This window comes from Mobula birostris, chromosome 1 (assembly GCF_030028105.1).
Source record: "Mobula birostris isolate sMobBir1 chromosome 1, sMobBir1.hap1, whole genome shotgun sequence".
NCBI classification, from domain to species: Eukaryota; Metazoa; Chordata; class Chondrichthyes; order Myliobatiformes; family Myliobatidae; genus Mobula; species Mobula birostris.
The window spans coordinates 68,716,239-68,739,316 of NC_092370.1; the positions used below are offsets into that span (position 1 = coordinate 68,716,239).

At 40.5% G+C, this 23,078-nt stretch overlaps 1 protein-coding gene across 3 annotated transcripts in view; it reads left to right on the plus strand.

The window, feature by feature from the left end:
* ripk2 (receptor-interacting serine-threonine kinase 2) overlaps positions 1–23,078 on the plus strand; it is a 95,097-nt gene that overhangs the window by 27,888 nt on the left and 44,131 nt on the right. For all 3 annotated transcript variants that reach the window (XM_072256728.1, XM_072256717.1, XM_072256736.1), the window contains exons 2-3: positions 10,199–10,352; positions 11,403–11,558. In XM_072256728.1, coding sequence (XP_072112829.1) covers positions 10,296–10,352; positions 11,403–11,558 — 213 coding nt within the window. In that variant the 5' untranslated portion in view covers positions 10,199–10,295. The remainder of the gene's footprint in view (positions 1–10,198; positions 10,353–11,402; positions 11,559–23,078) is intronic.

The window sequence follows — 23,078 nt, forward strand, 5'->3', positions numbered from 1 at the left end:
ATGCTCGCTCTCCCTCTCAAAAAAATCGATTTCCGGGATATTGTATATAATTTCCAGGCGTCAGGGAGCCGCTGTCCTGTTCAGTTGCTTAATTGGTTGATGTCGAACAAGTTTTCCCACTCACAGTGGATTTCCCTTTATACAAATTGTGTCATACCAATGCCCATACCACCACTTGCAAACCCCCAGCCTACCTATATATACACACACACACACACACACACACACACACCCTTGTGTTTTGATTATGATGCCTGACAACTTCACAATCATTCCATTTTGGACCCTGAAACTCTGACAACTAGCAGCTAGTATTACTTCTCAGCTGCCTCACCTGACATCTTTTAACACTGATTCTCGCAAGGCCATCAATCAGACTCACTACATCCTGATTTTTCTCTGTGTACTCTCCTATTTTGGAAGCCAGATGCACAATAGAACTTCCTAGAGATAGGTCCTCAATGGGACATAAGCTTATTTACATCACACATTACCACACCTCAAAGAATTTCTAAATCTGTATTCTTTCACAAGTTGACCAAAATCTTTTTGGTAAATAGTAAGATTTAAGTGGAGCAATCCTGAGTGCTTTTTGTTCCAGTTCATCTACATTTTTGTATAATGTTATTGCACGATGGTAAGAAATTGCACAAGTTATATGTATATTGTTAGATTTACAACTTGTATTTATATAGCTTTAAATGTTTCCAAATTCTTAAATACCACCTTTTTAAAAATAATAGTTTGACTGAAAACATAGAACATAAAACAGTACAGTATGGGCCCTTTGTCACACAATGTTGTGCCGAATTTTTAAACCTACTCTACAACCAATCTAGCCTTCCCTCCTACATTGTTCATAACCTTTCATGTCTCTTAAATGTCCCTAATGTATCTTCCTCTACCACTACCCCTGGCAGTACATTGCAGGTACTTCCAATTCTGTGTAAAAAGAACTACCACTGGCACCGACTAAGCTTTCCTCCAATCATCTTAAAAGAATGCTCTCTGTACTGGCTATTGCTGCCCTGGGATAAAGGCAATGGCTCTACACTCTAACTATACCTCTTATAATCTTATGCACCTCTATCAAGTTATTTTTCATTCTCATTCATTCCAAAGAGAAAAGCCCTAGCTTGCTCAACCTATCCTCATAGGACATGTTCTCTAATCCAGGCAACATCCTGATAAATCTCTTCTGTATCCTCTCTAAAGTTTAAGAAACAAAACTGTGCTGAACATGTCCTTACCTTACAACTACCTGGACATAGCCCTCTATTTTTTTAAACTCCATGTACCTATCCAGGAGTCCCTTAAAAGACCCACCTCCACCACCACCGCTGGCAGCCCATTCCACACACTCACCATTCTCTGCGAAAAAAAAACACAACTTACCCCTGACATCTCCTCTGTACCTACTTCCAAGCACCTTAAAACTATGTCCTCTCGTGCTAGCCATTTCAGCCCTGGGAAAAAGCTTCTGACTATCCACATGATCAATGCCTCTCACTATCTTGTACACCTCTATCAGGTCATCTCTCATCCTTTACACATTCCTTCAATAATGCACCCAGAATGGAACACATTACACCAATTGTGGTCTAATCAAGAGTTTTATAGAGGTGTAATGTTACCTCACAGCTTTTGAATTCAGTCATTCTTAATGAAGACCAACACACAATACACTTTCTTAACCACCTGGTGAGCTTTCATGGCAACTTTGAGGTATCCATGAGACATGGACCCCAAGATCCTTCTGTTGATTCACACTTCTAAGAGTCCTGCCATTAACCTTATAATCTGCCTTCAAGTTCAACCATCCAAAGTGTATCACTTCACACTTTTCTGGATTGAACTCCATCTACCATTTCTCAGCCCAGTTCTGCGTGCTGTCAAAGACCTGTTGTAACCTATGAAAACCTTTGTAATATCGTTGGAAAGATGGATCAGCTTAGGGCATGGATCAACATTTGGAATTATGGCGTTATAACCATCAGTGAGACTTGGTTGCAAGAGGGGCAGGACTGGCAGCTCAATATTCTGGGGTTCCATTGTTTGAGACACGACAGAGCGGAAGGGATTAAAGGAGGGGGGTGACATTACTAGTCAGGGAAAATGTCACGGCAGTGCTTCATCAGGACAGATTGGGGAACTCAACTGTTGAGGCACTCTGGGTGGAACTGAGAAATAAGAAAGGTATGACCACGTTAATGGGGCTATATTACAAACCACCAAACAGTCCGAGGGATTTAAGAGGAAGAAGTTTGTAGAGAGATGGCAAAATGTTGTAAGGAACATAAGATTGTTATAGTAGGCAATTTTAACTTTCCACATATTGACTGGGAATCCCATATTGTAAAAGGACTAATTGGGATAGAGTTTGTCTAATGTGTTCTGGAAAATTTTCTTCAGCAGTATGTAGAAGTCCCAATGAGAGAGTGTGCGATACTGGATCTGCTATTAGGGAATGAGACAGGGCAGGTGACAGAAGTTTATGTAGGGGAACACTTTTCATCCAGTGACCACAATGCCATTAGTTTAGATTATGAAGACACGTATTCCCCTTTTATTGTCATTTAGTAATGCATGCATTAAGAAATGATACATATTTCCTCCGGTGTGATATCACAAAACACAGGACAAACCAAGACAGAAAAAATTGACAAAACCACATAATTATACATATAGTTACAAACAGTGTAACAATACCATAACTTGATGAAGAAAGTCCGTGAGCACAGTAAAGTTCCAAGTTTCTCAAATGTCCCACATCTCACGCAGAAAGGAGAAGGAAGAAAAACTCCCCCTGCAATGCCGACCACAATCCAACTCTGAGTCATCCGAAAACTTTGGGCTCTGATCAGCCCTCCGACACCGAGTACTGAGCGGCATCTCTGCCGAACGATTCGACCTCCTTCTCGGTCGCCAAAAGCAGGCAAGGCCGGGGATTTTGAGGCCTACCCTCCAAAAGATTCCCAACCACACAGTAATGACAGCAGCAGATGGGCGTTTCAGAAATTTCTCCAGATGTTCCTCTGTGCTTTCATGTCCATTCTCCATCAAATCAGAATTGTCCATGGCCCCTATTTAACAGATACGACATCATTTTTCACCGGAGAGCTGCACACGCGCGGCGCGCTGCCATCTTCTCCTCAAAAGTAAATATGCAAAAAGATTGGTCTCGTCCACAGGTTGATATTCTAAATTGGAGAAAGGCCAATTTTGACAGTGTCAGAAATTATCTTGCAAGTGTGGATTCGGATAGGCTGTTTTCTGGCGAAGGTGTACGAGGAAACTGGGAGGCCTTCAAAAGTGAAATTTTGAGAGTACAAAGATTGAGTATTGAGTTGATATTGGACCACTGGAAAATGATGCTGGTGAGGTAGTAATGGAGACAAAGAAATGGCAGATGAACTTAATGGGTACTTTGCATCTGTCTTTACTGTGGAGAACACTAGCAGTGTGCCAGAGACCTGTGAATGTCAGGGAACTGGCGTGAGTGCCATTGCTATTACAAAGGAAAAAGTATTAGGCAAATTCAAAGGTCTTAAGGTGCATAAGTAACCTGGACCAGATGGACTTCATTCCAGAGTCCTGAGAGAGGTTGCTGAAGAGATAATGATGCATTGGTCATGATCTTTCAAGAATCACTTGATTCTGGCATGGTCCTGGAGGACTGGAAGATTGCAAATGTTACTCTACTCTTTAAGAAGGGAGCAAGGCAAATGAAAGGAAACTATAGGCCAGAAGGGATAACCTCAGTGGTCGGAAAAGTGTTGGAGTCTATTATATATGGATGAGGTTTTGAGGTACTTGGAGACTAATGATAAAAAAGTCAAAGTCAGCATGGTTTCTGTGAAGGGAAGTCTTGCCTGACAATGTTGCCAGAGTTCTTTGATGAAGTACAAGCAAGATGGACAAAGGAGAGCTAGTGAATGTCATTTATTTGGATTTTCAGAAGGAGTTTGATAAAGTGCCCCACATGAGGCTGCCTAACAAGAGAAAATCCTATGGCGTACAGGAAAGGTACTGGCAGTGAGGTGGGAATAAAAGGGTCCTTTTCTGGTCGGCTGCCAGTGACTAGTGGTGTTCCTCAGTGGTCAGTATTGGGACCACTGCTTTTCACATTGTTTGTCAATGATTTAAATAATGGAATTGATGGCTCTGTGGTAGAGTTTGTGGATAATACGAAGATAGGTGAAGGGGTAGGTAGTGCTGAGGAAACAATGCGATTGCAGCAGGACTTAGACAAATTGGAAGAATGCACACAAAGTGGCAGATAGAATACAGTGCTGGGAAATGAATGATGATGTGTTTTGGTAAAAGGAACAATAGTGCAGACTGTTATATAAATGGTGAGAAGGATCAAACATCAGAGGTGCAGAGGGACTTGGGGGTCCTTGTGCAAGATCCCAGAAAATTAATTTACAGGTTGAGTCCGTGGTAAAGAAGGCAAATGCAATGTTGGCATTTATTTCAAAGGGAATAGAATATAAAAGCAAGGAGATAATGCTGAGCCTGTATAAGACACTAGTCAGACTGCACTTAGAGTATTGTCAAAGTTTTGTGCCTCCTATCTCAGAAAGGTTGTGTTGTTATTTGAGAGGGTCCAGAGGAGGTTCATGAGAGTGATTCCAGGAATGAAGGGGTTAACATGTGAGGAGCAGTTGGCAACTTTGTGCCTGTCCTCACTGGAATTCAGAAGAATGCATGGGGATCTCATTGAAACCTACTGAATGTTGAAAAGACTAGGTAGGCTGGCTATGGTGAGGGTATAGCAGTGAACCATCTGATTGGCCTATCAGAGTTCTCTTTGGGAACTAGTTGACTTGATCAGTATCTCTGATCTGGCTATTGCTCACGATTGCACTTAATATATATAAAAAAATTCAGGTGGGGGTATTCAGAACTAGAGAGCATGGACTCAAAATTGAGGGTGACCTTTTAGAACAGAGGTAAGGAGGATTTTTTTTCAGCCAAAGAGTAGTAGATCTGTGGAATGCTCTGCCACAGACTGTGGTGGAGGCCAAGTCTGTGCGTTTTTTTAAGACGGAAGTTGATCGTTTTCTGATCGGTAGGGCATCGAAGGATATAATTTTTTTTTATATATTAAGTGCAATTGTGAGCAATAGCCAGATCAGAAATGCTGATCAAGTCAACTAGTTCCCAAAGAGAACTCTGATAGGCCAATCAGATGGTTCACTGCTGCTCAGCGATAGAACATAAAAAAATCATATGTACAATTAAAAAGCATTAAAAAAATAATAGAAATACTGGAGTCATGATGAAGTCTGCTGGAGAGAGACATTTATACATATGCTGTCCTCCATAATTCAAAGAGATTGAAGGATGAGGTTGCAGGGTGACAAAACGTGGCAGGAGCACTTGGAACTAAAAACTAATCCCTACCGGGAGAAAACAGCACCTGTTCTTTCCACACTGTTCTCCAGCAGTTTAAGGACTAAGTCCATCCTGAAAATAACTCAGAAGTGCTCTTGAAAGCCAGGTATTAACCCTACCTACCAACAGCCAAGCAATTGAATTGAATTGACTTTATTATTTACGTCCTTCATATACTTGAGGAGTAAAAACATCTTCATCTAAATGTGTAATGTGACTCGGGTCCCCAATGATCCTTCGAGCCCTTTTTACACACCTGTCTTTGTAAATGACCTGAATTGTGGGAAGTTCACATCTACAGATGCGCTGGGCTGTCCCACCACTCTCTGCAGAGTCCTGCAAAAGAGGCAAGTTCAGTTCCCATAGCAGGCAGTGATGCAAGAAGGCAGGTCTATGGGGTTGATTGGGATCCAGGATAAACCATGATGGAAAGACGGATCAGACTCGATGGGCTGAATGACCTAATTCTGCTCCTATGTCTTATGTGCCTGTCAGAATAAAAGGTAAAGTAGGGAGCCTTGGTTTTCAAGTGATATTGAGGCCTTGGTTGAGAGAAAAGAGAAGGGGCATAGCAGGTTTAAGCAAATAGGAACTAATGAGGAAAGTACAACTTAACACTTAAGAAAGAAATCATGAAGGCCAAAAGAATGCTGTAGCAGACAAGGTGAAGGAGAATCCAAAACGACTGGATAGGTATGTTAAGAGCAAAAGGATTGCAAGGGACAAAATTGGTCCTCTGGAAGACCAGAATGGTAATCGATATGTGGAACTGAAACAGATGAGAGAGATCTTAAATAATTTCTTTACATCCTTATTTAATCAGGGGATATATACAAAGTCTGTGTGGCATGTGGCCAAGTGGTTAGGGCGTTTGACTAGCGATCTGAGGGTCATGGGTTCGAGCCTCGGCCGAGGCAGCATGTGTGTCCTTGAGCAAGGCACTTAACCACACAATGCTCCAGTCTACCCAGCTGAGAATGGGTACCGGCAAAAATGAGAATGGGTTAACCTCGCGATAGATTGGTGTCCTATCTGGGGGGGGGGGGGGCGCGCAGGGGTGAGTCCCGTATTCTCTGTCACTTCACGCCACAGAAACCAGCATAAGCATCGGCCTGATGGGCCGCAAGGCTCGTGACAGAATTTAATCTTAATACAAAGTCTATAGAAGTAAGGCAAACTGGTATCAACTTCATGGACCCTGAACAGATTACAGAGGAGGAGAAGGTGTTTGCTACCCTGAGGCAACTCAGGTTCTGACAAGATGTTTCCTTGTATCCTACTGGGCCCTAGCAAAGATATTTAAAGCATCCTTAGCGACATGAAAGGTACTAGAGGATTAGAGGTTAGCCAACGTTTTTCTGCTGGTTAAAAAAGGCTGTAAACATAAACCCAAGAAATTATAGACTGACAAGTCTAACATCAGTTGTGGGAAAGTTATTGGAAGGTATTCATAGGGACTGGATATATATTTGGATAGACATAGACTGATTAAGGATCATCAGCATGGCTTTGTGTGTAGTAGGTCATGTCTAACCAAACTTACAGAGTTTTTTGAGGAAGTTACCAGGAGACTGGATAAAGGCAAAGTAGTGAATGTTGGCTCTATGGACTTTGGTAAGGCATTTGACAATGTCCCACATGAGAGGCTAGTCAAGAAGGTTCAATGGCTTGACATTCAGGATGAAGTAGTAAATCGGATTAAATATTGGCTTTGTGGGAGAAGTCAGAGTGTGGTAGGAGAGAGTTGCCTCTCTGACTGGAGACCTGTGACTAGTGTGCTGTAGGGATTGATGCTGGGTCGTTTGTAGTTGGTCATCTATATCAATGATCTGAATGGTAATGTGGTTAACTGGATCAGCACATTGGCAGATGACACCAAGATTTGGGGTGCAGTGGACAGTGAGGAAAGCTATCATAGCTTTAATACAGGCAAGTGCAGACAAGTTTTGTACTTTGATAGGACTAACCAGAGTGGGTCTTACATAGTGAGTGGTAGGGCACTGAGGTGTGTGGTAGAGCAAAGGGGTCTGGGAATATAGATCCATAATATGTGAAAGTGGCTTCACAGGTAGATAGGGTGGTAAAGAAAACTTTTTGCACATTGGCCTTCATAAATCAATGTATTGAGTAGAGGAGATGAAATGTTATGTTGAAGTTGTATGAGACGTTGGTGTGGCTTAATTTGGAGTATTGTATGCAGCTTAGGTCACCTACCTACAGGAAAGATGTAAACAAGGTTGAAAGAGTGCAGAGAAAAATTGCAAGGATGTTGCCAGGTCTGGAGGACCTGATTTATAAGGAATGCTTGAATAGATTAGGACTTTAGTCTTTAGAATGTAGAAGATGGAGAGGAGATTTGATAGCGGTATACAAAATAATGAGGGATGCAGTTAGCATAAATGCAAGCAGGCTTTTTCCACTGAGGTTGGGTGGGACTAGAACTAGAGGTCATGGGTTATGGTGAAAGGTGAGAAGTTTAAGGGGAATAGGAGGGGAAATGCTTTCACTCAGAGGTTCATGAGAGTGTGGAACGAGCTGCCAACGCAAGTGGTGCATGCAAGCTCAATTTCAATGTTTAAGGGAAGTTTAGATAGGTACATAAATAGCAAGGATATGGGGGACTATGGTCCTGGTGCAGGTCGATGGGAGTAGGCAGTTTAAATGGTTTTGGCATGGTCTAGATGGGCTGAAGGGCCTGTTTCTGTGCTGTACTTCTCTATGACCCTCTGACTTTAACCTTCTGCACTACCCGCTACGCCACTAAACTTCATGTGACCTGCAAACTTACTAACCCACCTTTCTACTTCTTCATCCAATTCATTCATAAAAATAACAACAAGCAGAGGGGTCCCAGAACAGATCCTTATGGAACAAGACACCAACCTCCAGGCAGAATACGCTCCATCTATTACCACCTTCTGCCCTCTGTGGGTTAACTAATTCCCAATTCATGTATCAAGTTTCCATGGATCCTAAGCCTCATAACTTTCTCCATGAGCCTTCAATGACGAATCTTGTTGAACTACTCACAAAAATCCATATAGACCACTTCCACTGCTCTGCCTTCATCAGTTTGCTTTGTCACTTTCTCAGAAAAGTCAGTCAGGGTTGTGAGGCATGTCCTGTCGCTTACAAAGCCATGCTGATCAACACTGATGAGTGTATACTTCTCTAAATGCTCATAATTCCTGTCTCTAAGATTCCTCTCTATTAGTTTGCCCACCACTAAGTGTAATTCCCAGAACTGTCCCTATTACCCTTCTTGAACAAAGGAGCCATATCTGCCATCCTCCAATCCTCTTTTGCTACTCCTGTGACCAGTTAGGATACAAAAATCATCTTTAACTTCCAGTAATCTCTTCCCTTGCTTCATGTAACGCAGGGTGTATTCAGTCCAGCTTCATGGACTTAACTATCCTAATATTTTTCAAAAGCTCCAACACTGCATCTTTCTTTACCTGAACGTGTTCCTGCATGTTAGTCTGTTCTACACTGACCTCCCATTCATCAAGCTTCCTCTCCCTGGTGATCACTGAAGCAAAATATTCAGTAAGCTCCTTCCTGGCTACCTTATAACTCTCAAGAGCCTTGTTTTATCTTTGCTTCCTAAACCTTAAAATTTCCACCTATCTTGTCTCATGGTTCTTTCACCCTTCCATTTTTTCCCTGTCTCCATGTGACATACCTATCCAGAACCTCATGCAAATGCTCCCTAAACAACCTCCATATTTCTGCTTTGCATTTCCCCGAGGACATCTGCTCTCAATTTACGCTCCCATGTTCCTGCCTAATGCCCTCATACTTAGCCCTTCCCCAAATAAATACTTTGTCTTTTCTCCATGACTCTGCTGAAGGTCAGGGAGTTATGGCTACTGCCTCCGAAATGTTCATTCAGTGAGAGGTTCATCACCTAACCAGATTCATTAGCTAGTGCTTGATCCAGTGCAGCATCTCCTTCTAGTCGGCCTGTCCACATACTGTGCCAGCAATTCTTCCTGGACACGCTTAACAAATTCTGCCCCACCTGAGCTTTTTGCACGAAGGAGATGGCAAACAATATTAGGGAAGATGAAGTCACCCATGACAACAATCCTGTTACTTTTGTACCTTTCCAAAATCTGCCAATTTATCTGCTGTCGGTGTTTTTGTCGCTCTTGGAGGGGCTATAGAATATTTCTGTTAGAATGATTGCTCCGTTCTTGTAACTGATGTCCATGTATATTGATGTAGATGCTCCTTCCACCGTATCCTCCTATTCTGCATCTGTCATGTCTTGGGTAGGACTTTTTTAAGTGGCTACAGACAATGGTGAATATTTGTAATTCTCTGCCTTGTAGCACTCTTGGGGCTCAGACATTTCAAACCAGAGAGTGGTAAAGTTCTGGATATTAAAGTAATCTGGGATAGTAGAGGACTATGGACTGAGGTAGAATATTAGCCATGTCCTTGATGAATAGCAGAACAGATTCAAAAAGGACAAATAGTATCATCTTATTACAATTTCTTGCATTCTTGTCTATAACTTTATATTAGCAGGCATTGTTTCAAATCATTCTAATCAATGTTTATACAAAAGATATATTAAGTAAAGCTTTAAAAGAGTAATTCCAATTGTGACACAAAAGAATTTCATTATAACCTCTATTTGTAATGCAGATATTTTTTGTGTTATGTGTAAAACATTAGTGCAAAATCGCAGTTTAATCCTTCATTCATAGTTGCCATTTTGGTTACAAAGAACCTGCTGCAATGAATTGTTGCTTTATTAGTTTTTCTTTCTCTTTTTTCCTCCCAAAAGTGAAAGGAACACACTTTTGAAGGAAGCAGAGGTCTTGCACAGAGCCAGATTTTCCCACATAATCCAAATTTATGGTATTTGCAATGAACCCGAATTCATGGGCATTGTGACAGAATACATGAGCAATGGATCTTTGGACCAACTCCTCAATCAGGTAATGTGCTCTACATAAGGTTTTTCTCTGCATGTTTATAAATTATTGTAATAAAAATTGCAGACTGACAGCATTTATATAGTTCTTTCCCTTGTGAACTCAGGATGTCACAAAGCACATTCAGTGTACATTGCTGAAATATTGAAAATACAAAATGCTGAAATATCTAAAAGTTAGAACACAATTTATTAGAGAAATTTAGCTTTAAAATTCACAACCCAGCCAAAATCTCTATTGTGGTAATCAGCTTGTGAATAGTTCTAAATGATTTGCTTAGATACCTGAAAATCTAGGAACTAATTCAAATGTCTGGCCACATAATTTAAACAGCACATTACTTCTTTCTGACCCAGATCATTTGTTATCTTTCTTTGAGATTTTACATACTTTAAAGCCTTGGAGTAATTTCCCCATTGGGCTTTGACCATAGGTTCCTGAAATATGTTTGGCATATTAGTTGCTGTTAAACTTTCAAAACCAACACATGGTACCTAAATTGCAACAATGCAGTGTTTTTTTTTTGATACCACTACTCATACTTCAAATTATGGCTATTCCACATTATGCCAGAAGGTTTTTGCTTATAGCTTTATTCTACCATCCCCCACTGCATCACTCTTGAGTTTGAGCTCTGTTAACTCTATTATGATGAGTATCTATTTTTACTTTCTAAGTTCCTGCTGGACAAAAGCACTCCCTCTTTCTGGCATCTTTCCAGTTGGCTGCTCTAAAACAAGCATTGGTTGGTTTATACAGAACCCCAATGAAAATAGCAGGGGTAAGAATTACTGCTTTAAATTACTTGCCTTCCAACAAAAGAAAGTGTCGTGGAGAAAGAATGCATTCACTCGTTGGCAAGAGTCTAAAAACTGAATGCTGCACATTCATGTTTATAGCTAAACCGCTTCATCATTTGATTTTCACAGGCTGGACCTTTAAATAGGCTGAAAAGGTGGAACAATCTTAAATTCAATAGAGGTGTCAGGCACATAATAAATTATTGTTCCAGATGAATTATTTTCTAAAAACAGCTCTATAATTTTCTAATAGAAAGAAACTTATCCTATACTTCCTTGGTCGTTACGACTTCGTATATTGTATGAAATTGCCCTTGGAGTAAACTTCCTGCACAACATGAATCCTCCATTGCTGCATCATGACCTGAAGGCACAAAATATTCTGCTGGATGGTGAATTCCATGTGAAGGTAAGAAACAGTATGCAGTGTTTGAATTCAGTTTTTTCAATACCTCATTGTGTTAAGGTTTCAGAACAATGACTCAGACCAACTCACTGTTTTCAGCAGTACATTGATTCCTCCTTTATCCCCCATGGAGCTGTTTTGAATTATTAGTGTGTAACATTAACGTTCAGAAACACTGATTACTGTAACAATGACTTAAATAGAAAACTATGAATTTTGCCTTAGAAATGATGTGGCAACTCTTGGTGGTATAGGACATTGAGTGAGCATGTGATGCACGTAGGAACCACCAAAGATGTTTTGACCATGAGTCCTTTAGGCATGACCCTTATCTACTTCCATCATGCACTTTCCAGCATGCATTGTTTGATTACCATAATAAGAATACTAGTCCTATAACTTTTTTTTCCTGAAGACTGTTCTAAAAATCCTGTGAACATATTGAACATTCAGACATCAAACTATGTTGGATTGAAGCCATAATTCTGAAGATGTATGTGTAACTGGCATGGCATACAAACTCTTTTTGAAATAAATTTGAATGAAGTCTCAAGTCTATTTCAAAATTATTTATTACATGGTACCTGAACAAAATAAGATATGATCTATTCCTGATTTTGTCTTTATTCACTCATGGGATGTAAATATCGCTGGCAACACCAGCATTTGTTGTCTTTCCCTCACCAACCCTGATCTATAGAGACAGCCCTGAGTCAGCCATACAGATACCCTTGTCGATGCATAATAGAGCAGACTACAGAAGGATGACATCTCTTTCCCCAGGGCAAGTTAGTGAACCAGATGGCTTTGTGTTAAACTACAGTTTAGGAATTTCATAGGCAATATTACTGATAATAGTTTTCTTTATTTCTGAATTATTTATTATTTGAATTTAAATTCCCAATTATCACAATGAAATTTGAAGTTGTGCTTCTTGTTCAATGCTCCAAGCCTCTAGAGCAAAACTAAGACTTATTTTTGTATGTGCTTGTACTTAACTGTAATTTACAGCAAGTGCATATGAATTTAACAGTATAATATTGTGTTCTTTATGATAAACATCTTGGTGATTCTTGTACCCGCTATGAGCTGGGCCTGATGGTCAGTGTTGAGGCATGTGCTGACATTGTTGCGCAGCCTGCTGTGCCTTATCTGGGATATTTACTAAATGGATGTGTTTCATTCATTCCTCATTATACATGAGTTTACAGTCCCTAGAATTATGTTGCCTTGAGTGCCCTTTGGATGGCCCTCCCTATAATTTTGAGTGTGAACTGATGGTTGCAAAGAATGAGTGCAACCCAGTTTCTCCCAGTGCAACCAGCTTCATTCTGCTGCCTACAGCTAGCTGAAGAAGCAGTCTGCGATTGTTCTCTGTGGGGCCCAGATGAAAGTACTCCCTCAGACGTTGCTGAACCTGGTGACTTTATGATTACTCTTGCCTTTCAGGTGATGTCTGAAGCTGCATAGCAGGCCACATGTCAGGGCATGGTAGAAAATGATAGTCATGGATTGAAAATCGGTTGTCGTATGGTAAGCAGAGCTGGACTAGGTAGCTTAATTTACAAAGATGTAAATAATTGACCATCAGTTATTTATAATTTATGCTTTTGGCTTGAAGAAGGGATAAAATGTAAGGTAGGTGTATTTACAGGTGGCATGAAAATAGATGGAATGGCAAGATGTGATAAAGATGTTGTGATTCTAAGGTAGATTGTAGACAGATTGCGTGAGTGGTTGGAATGGAGTTTGATTTGGGAAAGCATTGCAATTTGGTGGGAGGAACAGAGACTATCCACATGGAGAGAGTCTGCAAATGAGTGTTTAACGGGGAGTCAGTCCTGATGAAGGATCTCAGTCCAAAAAATCAACTGTTTACAGATGCTGTCTGGCTTGCTGGGTTCCTTCAGTACTTTGTGTGTGTTTCTCCAGATTACTAGCATATGCAGAATCACTTTTATCAAAGTACAGAGGGACCTTGTGCATGAATCACAGAAAGTTAGCAGGCATGTATAGCATGTAATTAAGATGGCCTTTATTGCAAAGGGTTTGGAATTTCAAAGTAGGGAACTTTGTTAGTATTATAGGGTTTACAGTTACCTCAGAAAGGATATGATCACATTGAAGGCAGTCGAAAATACATTTGCCAGAATAATTCCTGGGATGTATGGATGACCGCAATAAGGAAGGCAAAGCGGGTAGAGTTTGTATTCCTTGGCATTTAGAAAAATGAGGGATTGTCTTATTAAAATATACCCAATTCGGAAAGGGCTTGGCACAGTAGGTTCAAGATGTTTTCACTAATAGGAGTGAACAAAGGGACACTTGTACACAATAAGCCCTGTCCATCGACCCTTACTGCCTTTATTTGTATTGCTACTACCCTTGCTTGCTGGGAAGTGTACATCTAAATACTAACATGCTTATGGGATTGGTGTAATGCTTTGTAACTCCAAAAGATAAAACTAATTGAATGAAAAAATAAGGGAGTCGGAATGCATGCCTAACTTCATTTTTGCTTCAAGCTAGGCACGCACAAATGACGCGGTAGTGTGATAGTGTATGCCATTCATGTACTTTTACATAGAGACGTAATAAATTGCATAATGCTTAATCAAAAAATGTGTTTACAATATGATTGAAATATTAAATACACAACACTCTTCCCTTCTTAGCTATAAACTCCAGCTTGATATAGAATGCATCTCTACTTATATGCATATATACAATATACGATATACTACAACAACTATATAGACATAGTAAATTTTTACTTGTCCCATTAAAGCCTAAAGATTCAATCGCTGTGGAGGATTTCTTACTCTAGTGGGATAATATCTATCTTGACAAGAGGGGTCACTTTGCTTGGCAAGTGAGACGGGCTGTGAAACAATCTCAGGTTCTGGGACCTCATCTGTTGTGGTTGTAGGATTTGACCCTGGGACTGCAGGAAGTGGGTATGACAGGTCCAGACACCTTTCTTCTGGATGTGCTGGCATCCTGAACAGTGCATGGCAAGCTGCTCAATCTCCTGATCTATCCCAGGCCACCAGACGAAGCTTCGAGCCAATGCTTTCATTTTCACCACATCTTGATGACCGGCATATAGCTCCTCCAACACTCCAACTCAGCTTGGATAGTAGAACAATTCTCAATCCCCAGATCAAGCAACATCCGTCAAGGACAAGTTCAACTGGTGCTGTTAAGAATAGGGATCATTTAACCTGTTCAGCTCGTCAGATGATTACATTTCTTACTTTAATGGCTAGAAGATCCATTTTGCTGAATTGGAAAGAGATTAACCCTCCTACTATATTTCACTGGTTCTCACAAACTATGTTGTGTTTAAATTTGGGAAAAATTACAAGTGTGGTTTATGACCCTTCCATTAAATTCGAAAAGACTTGGAGGCCATTTATTCAGCATTTTCATATGATGTAATTTGACCATTTCCAAACTTATTTTAGATGGTTTAGAGTTTGTAAAATGTGTTCAGGAAAGTTTTCTAAATCAATATATAGAGGGACCAACTAGAGAGGATGCAATATTGGATCTCCTGTTAGGTAATGAATTAGGGCAAGTGACAGAAGTCTGTGTAGGGGAGCACTTTGGTTCCAGTGATCATAACACCATTAGTTTCAATTTGATCATGGACAAGGATAGATCTGGTCCTAGGGTTGAGGTTCTGAACTGGAAGAAGGCCAAATTTGAAGAAATGAGAAAGGATGTAAAAAGCGTGGATTGGGACAGGTTGTTCTCTGGCAAAGATGTGATTGGTAGGTGGGAAGCCTTCAAAGGGGAAATTTTGAGAGTGCAGAGTTTGTATGTTCCTGTCAGGATTAAAGGCAAATTGAATAGGAGTAAGGAACCTTGGTTCTCAAGGGATATTGCAACTCTGATAAAGAAGAAGAGGGAGTTCTATGAAATGTATAGGAAACAGGGGGTAAATCAGGTGCTTGAGGAGAATAAGAAGTGCAAGAAAATACTTAAGAAAGAAATCAGGAGGGCTAAAAGAAGACATGAGGTTGCCTTGGCAGTCAAAGTGAAGGATAATCCAAAGAGCTTTTACAAGTATATTAAGAGCAAAAGGATTGTAAGGGATAAAATTGGTCCTCTTGAAGATCAGAGTGGTCGGCTTTGTGCGGAACCAAAGGAAATGGGGGAGATCTTAAATAGGTTTTTTGCGTCTGTATTTACTAAGGAAGCTGGCATGAAATCTATGGAATTGAGGGAATCAAGTAGTGAGACCATGGAAACGGTACAGATTGAAAAAGAGGAGGTGCTTGCTGTCTTGAGGAAAATTAAAGTGGATAAATCCCCGGGACCTGACAGAGTGTTCCCTCGGACCTTGAAGGAGACTAGTGTTGAAATTGCGGGGGCCCTGGCAGAAATATTTAAAATGTCGCTGTCTACGGGTGAAGTGCCGGAGGATTGGAGAGTGGCTCATGTTGTACAGTTGTTTAAAAAAGGATCGAAAAGTAATCCGGGAAATTATAGGCCGGTGAGTTTAACGTCAGTAGTAGGTAAGTTATTGGAGGGAGTATTAAGAGACAGAATCTACAAGCATTTGGATAGACAGGGACTTATTAGGGAGAGTCAATATGGCTTTGTGCATGGTAGGTCATGCTTGACCAATCTGTCAGAGTTTTTCGAGGAGGTTACAGGAAAGTGGATGAAGGGAAGGCAGTGGATATTGTCTACATGGACTTCAGTAAGGCCTTTGACAAGGTCCCGCATGGGAGGTTAGTTAGGAAAATTCAGTCGCTAGGTATACATGGAGAGGTGGTAAATTGGATTAGACATTGGCTCGATGGAAGAAGCCAGAGAGTGGTGGTAGAGAATTGCTTCTCTGAGTGGAGGCCTGTGACTAGTGGTGTGCCACAGGGATCAGTGCTGGGTCCATTGTTATTTGTCATCTATATCAATGATCTGGATGATAATGTGGTAAATTGGATCAGCAAGTTTGCTGATGATACAAAGATTGGAGGTGTAGTAGACAGTGAGGAAGGTTTTCAGAGCCTGCAGAGGGACTTGGACCAGCTGGAAAAATGGCAGATGGAGTTTAATACTGACAAGTGTGAGGTATTACATGTTGGAAGGACAAACCAACGTAGAACATACAGGGTTAATGGTAAGGCACTGAGGAGGGCAGTGGAACAGAGGGATCTGGGAATACAGATACAAAATTCCCTAAAAGTGTCGTCACAGGTAGATAGGGTCGTAAAGAGAGCTTTTGGTACATTGGCCTTTATTAATCGAAGTATTGAGTATAAGAGCTGGAATGTTATGAGGTTGTATAAGGCATTGGTGAGGCCGAATCTGGAGTATTGTGTTCAGTTTTGGTCACCAAATTACAGGAAGGATATAAATAAGGTTGAAAGAGTGCAGAGAAGGTTTACAAGGATGTTGCCAGGACTTGAGAAACTCAGTTACAGAGAAAGGTTGAATAGGTTAGGACTTTATTCCCTGGAGCGTAGAAGAATGAGGGGAGATTTGATAGAGGTATATAAAATTATGATGGATATAGATAGAGTGAATGCAAGCAGGCTTTTTCCACTGAGGCAAGGGGAGAAAAAAACCAGAGGACATGGGTTAAGAGTGAGGGGGGGAAAGTTTAAAGGGAATATTAGGGGGGGCTTCTTCACACAGAGAGTGGTGGGAGTATGGAATGAGCTGCCAGACGAGGTGGTAAATGGTTCTTTTTTAACATTTAAGAATAAATTGGACAGATACATGGATGGGAGGTGTATAGAGGGATATGGTCCGTGTGCAGGTCAGTGGGACTAGGCAGAAAATGGTTCAGCACAGCCAAGAAGGGCCAAAGGGCCTGTTTCTGTGCTGTAGTTTCTATGGTTTCTATGGTTTTCTTTTCTCCTATTTTTTATGATGTTAAAACAGCCTAGGTCTTTTTTTTAGTTTAGTTGATTAATTCTGTTTAGATTAGTTTTTTTTGGGGGGGTTATTATATTTTTTTTCCTTTTTCATGATTTTTGTCTAGATATTTCTCTTTGTTTTGTATTATTCATTGGTATCTATATGATTGGGGGTTTTGTCAATTAAGTATTAATTGGTTTTATAATTACTCATGTTAATTATAACAATGTATTCCCAATAACTTTGTACTACTATTATGTCATGTTTATATTTTATGAAACTAATAAAAAGATTGAAAAAGAAAGAAAGAACAATAGGGGAACTGGGAGTCCTGTTGCACATTCCAGCCATTTTGACTCACCACATAGACCTGAGGCAGCGTGGGGTCATTACTGGGTTCCCTTTGGATCATTTCTGCTGTAACAGGGTGACGTTCCATTCACATTAGGGAGAATACATCAACAGGAGTGTCCTCTTTTGTAAATTTTTCAGATATTTCCTTTTCCAAGCGTAAACAGAAGAATACATCACCATTTCCATGATTAGTCAACCTCTTGAATTCAATCTTGTAATTCTGTCCTCCAAGAAACAGCCCATTTCTGCATTCAGGCTGCTGCTGTTAGAGGAACAACCTTCTGTGGATGGAACATGGCACCAGTGGGTGATGATCAGCAGTAACGGGAAACTCTCTCCCATGCAAGTACTAGTTGAGACAATTCACACCCCAAACCAGACTCAAGGTATCAGTCATTCTGTACATATTTTTTTGCTGCAGCAGTAAGGGAGCGTGATGCAAAGGCTGTGGAGTGCTCCCATCCATCACCCATAAAATGTGACATGACTGCACCTATTCCATAATGTAAGGTGTCACAGGCAAGCTTCACTGGATAATGTGGATCATGGTGTGTGAGTACAGTGTCTTATGTCACCATTTCCTTTGTCTTTTGGAAAGCCACCTCACACTGCTTTGTCTTCCTATTTGTAGTAATCAGTGTAAGGGATGGAGCACAGTAGCCAGGTTTGGCAGGACCTTTTATTGTAATTGGCAGATCTTATAAAGGACCACAACTGTGACACATCCTTTAGCCCTGGGGCATCCAATACTGCTTGGATTTTCTCAGCACACTTGCTTAATTTTTGTGCGTCAATAGTGTGACCCCAGTAACTGATAGGTGGTTTAATGAATTTACACTTGTTGCACTGTGGCTTTGAGCTCATGATCCGCTAATCATTTTAACACTGTTTTCAGATTTTGGAGATGCCTCTGAGACATCTTTTTTTTGTCATTTCTGACACCTTGTCATTCTTATCGGTAACAATGATGTCATCCAGGTAACACAATGCCTTGGCAACCTTGCAGCATCTGGTCCATAGCTTTCTGCCAGAGTGCAGGTGCAGTTGCTACTCTAAAAGGGACTCCTGACGGAGGGTCTCGGCCTAAAACGTCGACTGTACCTCTTCCTACAGATGCTGCCTGACCTGCTGCGTTCACGAGCAACTTTGATGTGTGTTGCTTGAATTTCCAGCGTCTGCAGAATTCCTCGTGTTTGCATGTCCCCACAATGCTGGCTTTCCTGTTTTTCGAAACCATAGAAACCATAGAAAAACTACAGCACAGAAATAGGTCTTTTGGCCCTTCTTGGCTGTGCTGAACTATTTTCGGCCTAGTCCCACGGACCATATCCCTCCATACGCCTCCCATCCATGTATCTCTCCAAATTATTCTTAAATGTTAAAAATAAACCCACATTTACCACCTCATCTGGCAGCTCATTCCATACTCCCACCACTCTCTGTGTGAAGAAGCCCCCCCTAATGTTCCCTTTAAACTTTTCCCCCCTCACCCTTAACCCATGTCCTCTGGTTTTTTTTCTCCCCTCACCTCAGTGGAAAAAGCCTGCTTGCATTCACTCTATCTATACCCATCATAATTTTATATACCTGTATCAAATCTCCCCTCATTCTTCTACGCTCCAGGAAATAAAGTCCTAACCTATTCAACCTTTCTCTGTAACTGAGTTTCTCAAGTCCCGGCAACATCTTTGTAAACCTTCTCTGCACTCTTTCAACCTTATTAATATTCGTCCTGTAATTTAGTGACCAAAACTGAACACAATACTCCAGATTCGGCCTCACCAATGCCTTATACAACCTCATCATAACATTCCAGCTCTTATACTCAATACTTTGGTTAATAACGGCCAAGGTACCAAAAGCTCTCTTTGTGACCCCATCTACCTGTGACGCCACTTTTAGGGAATTTTGTATCTGTATTCCCAGATCCCTCTGTTCTACTGCACTCCTCAGTGCCTTACCATTAACCCTGTATGTTCTACCTTGGTTTGTCCTCCCAAAGTGCAATACCTCACACTTGTCTGTATTAAACTCCATCTGCCATTTTTCAGCCCATTTTTCCAGCTGGTCCAAGTCCCCCTGCAGGCTCTGAAAACCTTCCTCACTGTCCACTAAACCTCCAATCTTTGTATCATCAGCAAATTTGCTGATCCAATTTACCACATTATCATCCAGATCATTGATATAGATGACAAATAACAATGGACCCAGCACTGATCCCTGTTGCACACCACTAGTCACAGGCCTCCACTCTGAGAAGCAATTCTCCACTACCACTCTTTGGCTTCTTCCATTGAGCCAATGTCTAATCCAATTTACCACCTCTCCATGTATACCTAGCGACTGAATTTTCCTAACTAACCTCCCATGCGAGACCTTGTCAAAGACCTTACTGAAGTCCATGTAGACAACATCCACTGCCTTCCCTTCATCCACTTTCCTGGTAACCTCCTCGAAAAACTCCAATAGATTGGTCAAACATGACCTATCGCGCACAAAGCCATGTTGACTCTCCCTAATATGTCCCTGTCTATCCAAATGCTTGTAGATTCTGTCTCTTAGTATTCCCTCCAATAACTTACCCACCACCGACGTCAAACTTACCGGCCTATAATTACCTGGTTTACTTTTTGATCCTTTTTTAAACAACTGAACAACATGAGCCACTCTCCAATTCTCCGGCACCTCACCCGTAGACACTGACGTTTTAAATATATTGGCCAGGGCCCCTGCAATTTCAACACTAGTCTCCTTCAAGGTCCGAGGGAATACCCTGTCAGGTCCTGGGGATTTATCCAGTTTAATTTTCCTCAAGATAGCAAGCACCTCCTCCTTTTCAATCTGTACAGTTTCCATGATCTCACTACTTGTTTCCCTTAATTCCATAGACTTCATACCAGTTTCCTTAGTAAATACAGACGCAAAGAACCCATTTAATATCTCCCCCATTTCTTTTGGTTCCACACACAGCCAACCACTCTGATCTTCAAGAGGACCAATTTTATCCCTTACAATCCTTTTACTCTTAATATACCTGTAAAAGCTCTTTGGATTATCCTTCACTTTGACTGCCAAGGCAACCACATGACTTCTTTTAGCCCTCTTGATTTTGTTCTTAAGTATTTTCTTGCACTTTTTATACTCCTCAAGCACCTTATTTACTCCCTGTTTCCTATACATGTCATACAACTCTCTCTTCTTCTTTATCAGAGTTGCAATATCCCTTGAGAACCTTGCCTCTAATTCTTTATTACCTTTACTCTATACAAGCTACAAGCTTTATGTGGCTTGTTGGTTGTTGTATTTTACTGTTACAAATGTCATTCCCACCGGAGTTATCTTTTCCCCAGTATAAGTTTTTAGTTGGATATCTGCAGGCTTCAGTCAGTATCTTTGAAATGCCACTCAAATTCATTTTGTGGAATGACTAAAACAGCCGAGCCAATGTGCAATTCCATTTTAATTAATTTACTGTTCACTACTTGTGTAAACCATATTGTTTCTCTATTGTCAGATTTCACATTGTATATCTCAAAGTAACTCAGTTATGTGTCACTCTCATCATTATCAGATTTTTCCTCAAAAGTATGCAGATTAGTGTTTTTTTTTTGAAACCACAACTTGACTTTTTATTGTTATTTCTTTCCTGTGCTGTCCATTATTATCTGCCAAAGATGCTCTTTGTCCTACTTTGTTGTATTTTCTGGAAGTTTCCCTTTAAATCTGCATTAGTCTGGTGTTTGTGTCCCCCTGCCACAATGGTAACACAATTTGTTTGGCCAGGCAGATTTCTGTCTAGGTGTTGCAATTTTGTTCATGCTCACTTTCATTCCTGACTACAACTAACTCAATTGTGTCTCTGTCTGTTGTTTCCATTGAGGCAGCGATTTTAACTGCTGTTTTAAATGTGAATTGTGCTTCAGGTAGAAGCCATTTTAACATCTTTTCTTGTAAAAACTAGATGATCTCTCACTGCATCATTAAGCCCTTTACCAAACTGACAATGCTCAGACAATCTCTTCAATTCAGCCATATATGCTGAAACGGGCTCCCCTTCCTCTTATGAAACATAAAGCTTTTTGTAGTCAAAAGTAGCTTTGGTTCTAAATGTTCCTGCATTACATTCATGATATCAGCAATGCTCATTTTGGCTGGTTTGATTGGAGCAGTCAAACTTCTAAGTAAATTGTATGCTTTTCCACCCAATGCACTCAGCAAAACTGGCACTCACTTTTCATTGGCTATCCTATTTTCTCTAAGGCAGTGGTCCCCAACCGCTGCTCTAAGGTATTGCTAAATTACTTCAGTATGCACCAGCCAGTTATCTTTAGTGCAATCAAACATGTTTCTTTTTCCAATCTAGCCAAACATTTCTGCTTATTTAGTTATTTATTATTATCATCACCCAGTACTCATTGTTTATGAACCCATGAATTGGTCCGTTTTCTGTCTTTTTTTTACACTTGGAACATCTTACTGTGCTTCAATAAGTAGGTTATTGGCTCTGGATCATTTTTAAATGTACTTGTAACTCAAAAATATAAAACTAATTGAAAGAAAAATAGAGAATCTAAATGTGTGTCTAACTTGGTTTTCACTTTAAGTGAGATGCATATATGACATGGTGGGGTGATGATGTATGTCATTCACTTTCTTCATATGTATAATGAATTATATAAATAACAAAGAATGCTCAATCAAAAAATATTACTGAAATTGATTAAATTCTTCATTAAATTCTGGTTTATGCCTTATTCATAAAAAAGTTGTGTTTAGTTGCATAATTTTATGCAATAAAATTCTAAAAAAGATTTTTTTAAGGAAGACTTGAGACCATCATGTCACATTTATGTGGGATTCTGATTTAAAGGCATTCAGTTATAATCCTACTGATGATAGCTTCACGCCTTTAGCTCATCAGCCAAGCATGTGCACCAAATATGTGAACCTGTGTTTCCTCTCTTACTAAGCTGGATTCCTATTGCGGCACCAATTTAATACAAGAGAAATGGATGCACCATCAGTAACTGCAAAAGACTGGAAGTAGAGTAAATACTGAAAGGCTTTTATTAGCAGTAAAATGTGACCTACCACATGCTGAGTGTCTGCCCCTGGACTGAGAGGAGGAGCCTTGGCCCAATCACCATTATTCAGGGTCTGTGGGAGGAGCCACAGGGGCAGAAGGCAGAGGGGCCTGTCCAGACAGGTAACCCAGTTACAACATATATATATGGTTTACCACATTCACCCCTCCTTTTTTTAAAAAGAGTCCCACGGGGTGAAGTGACTGACAAT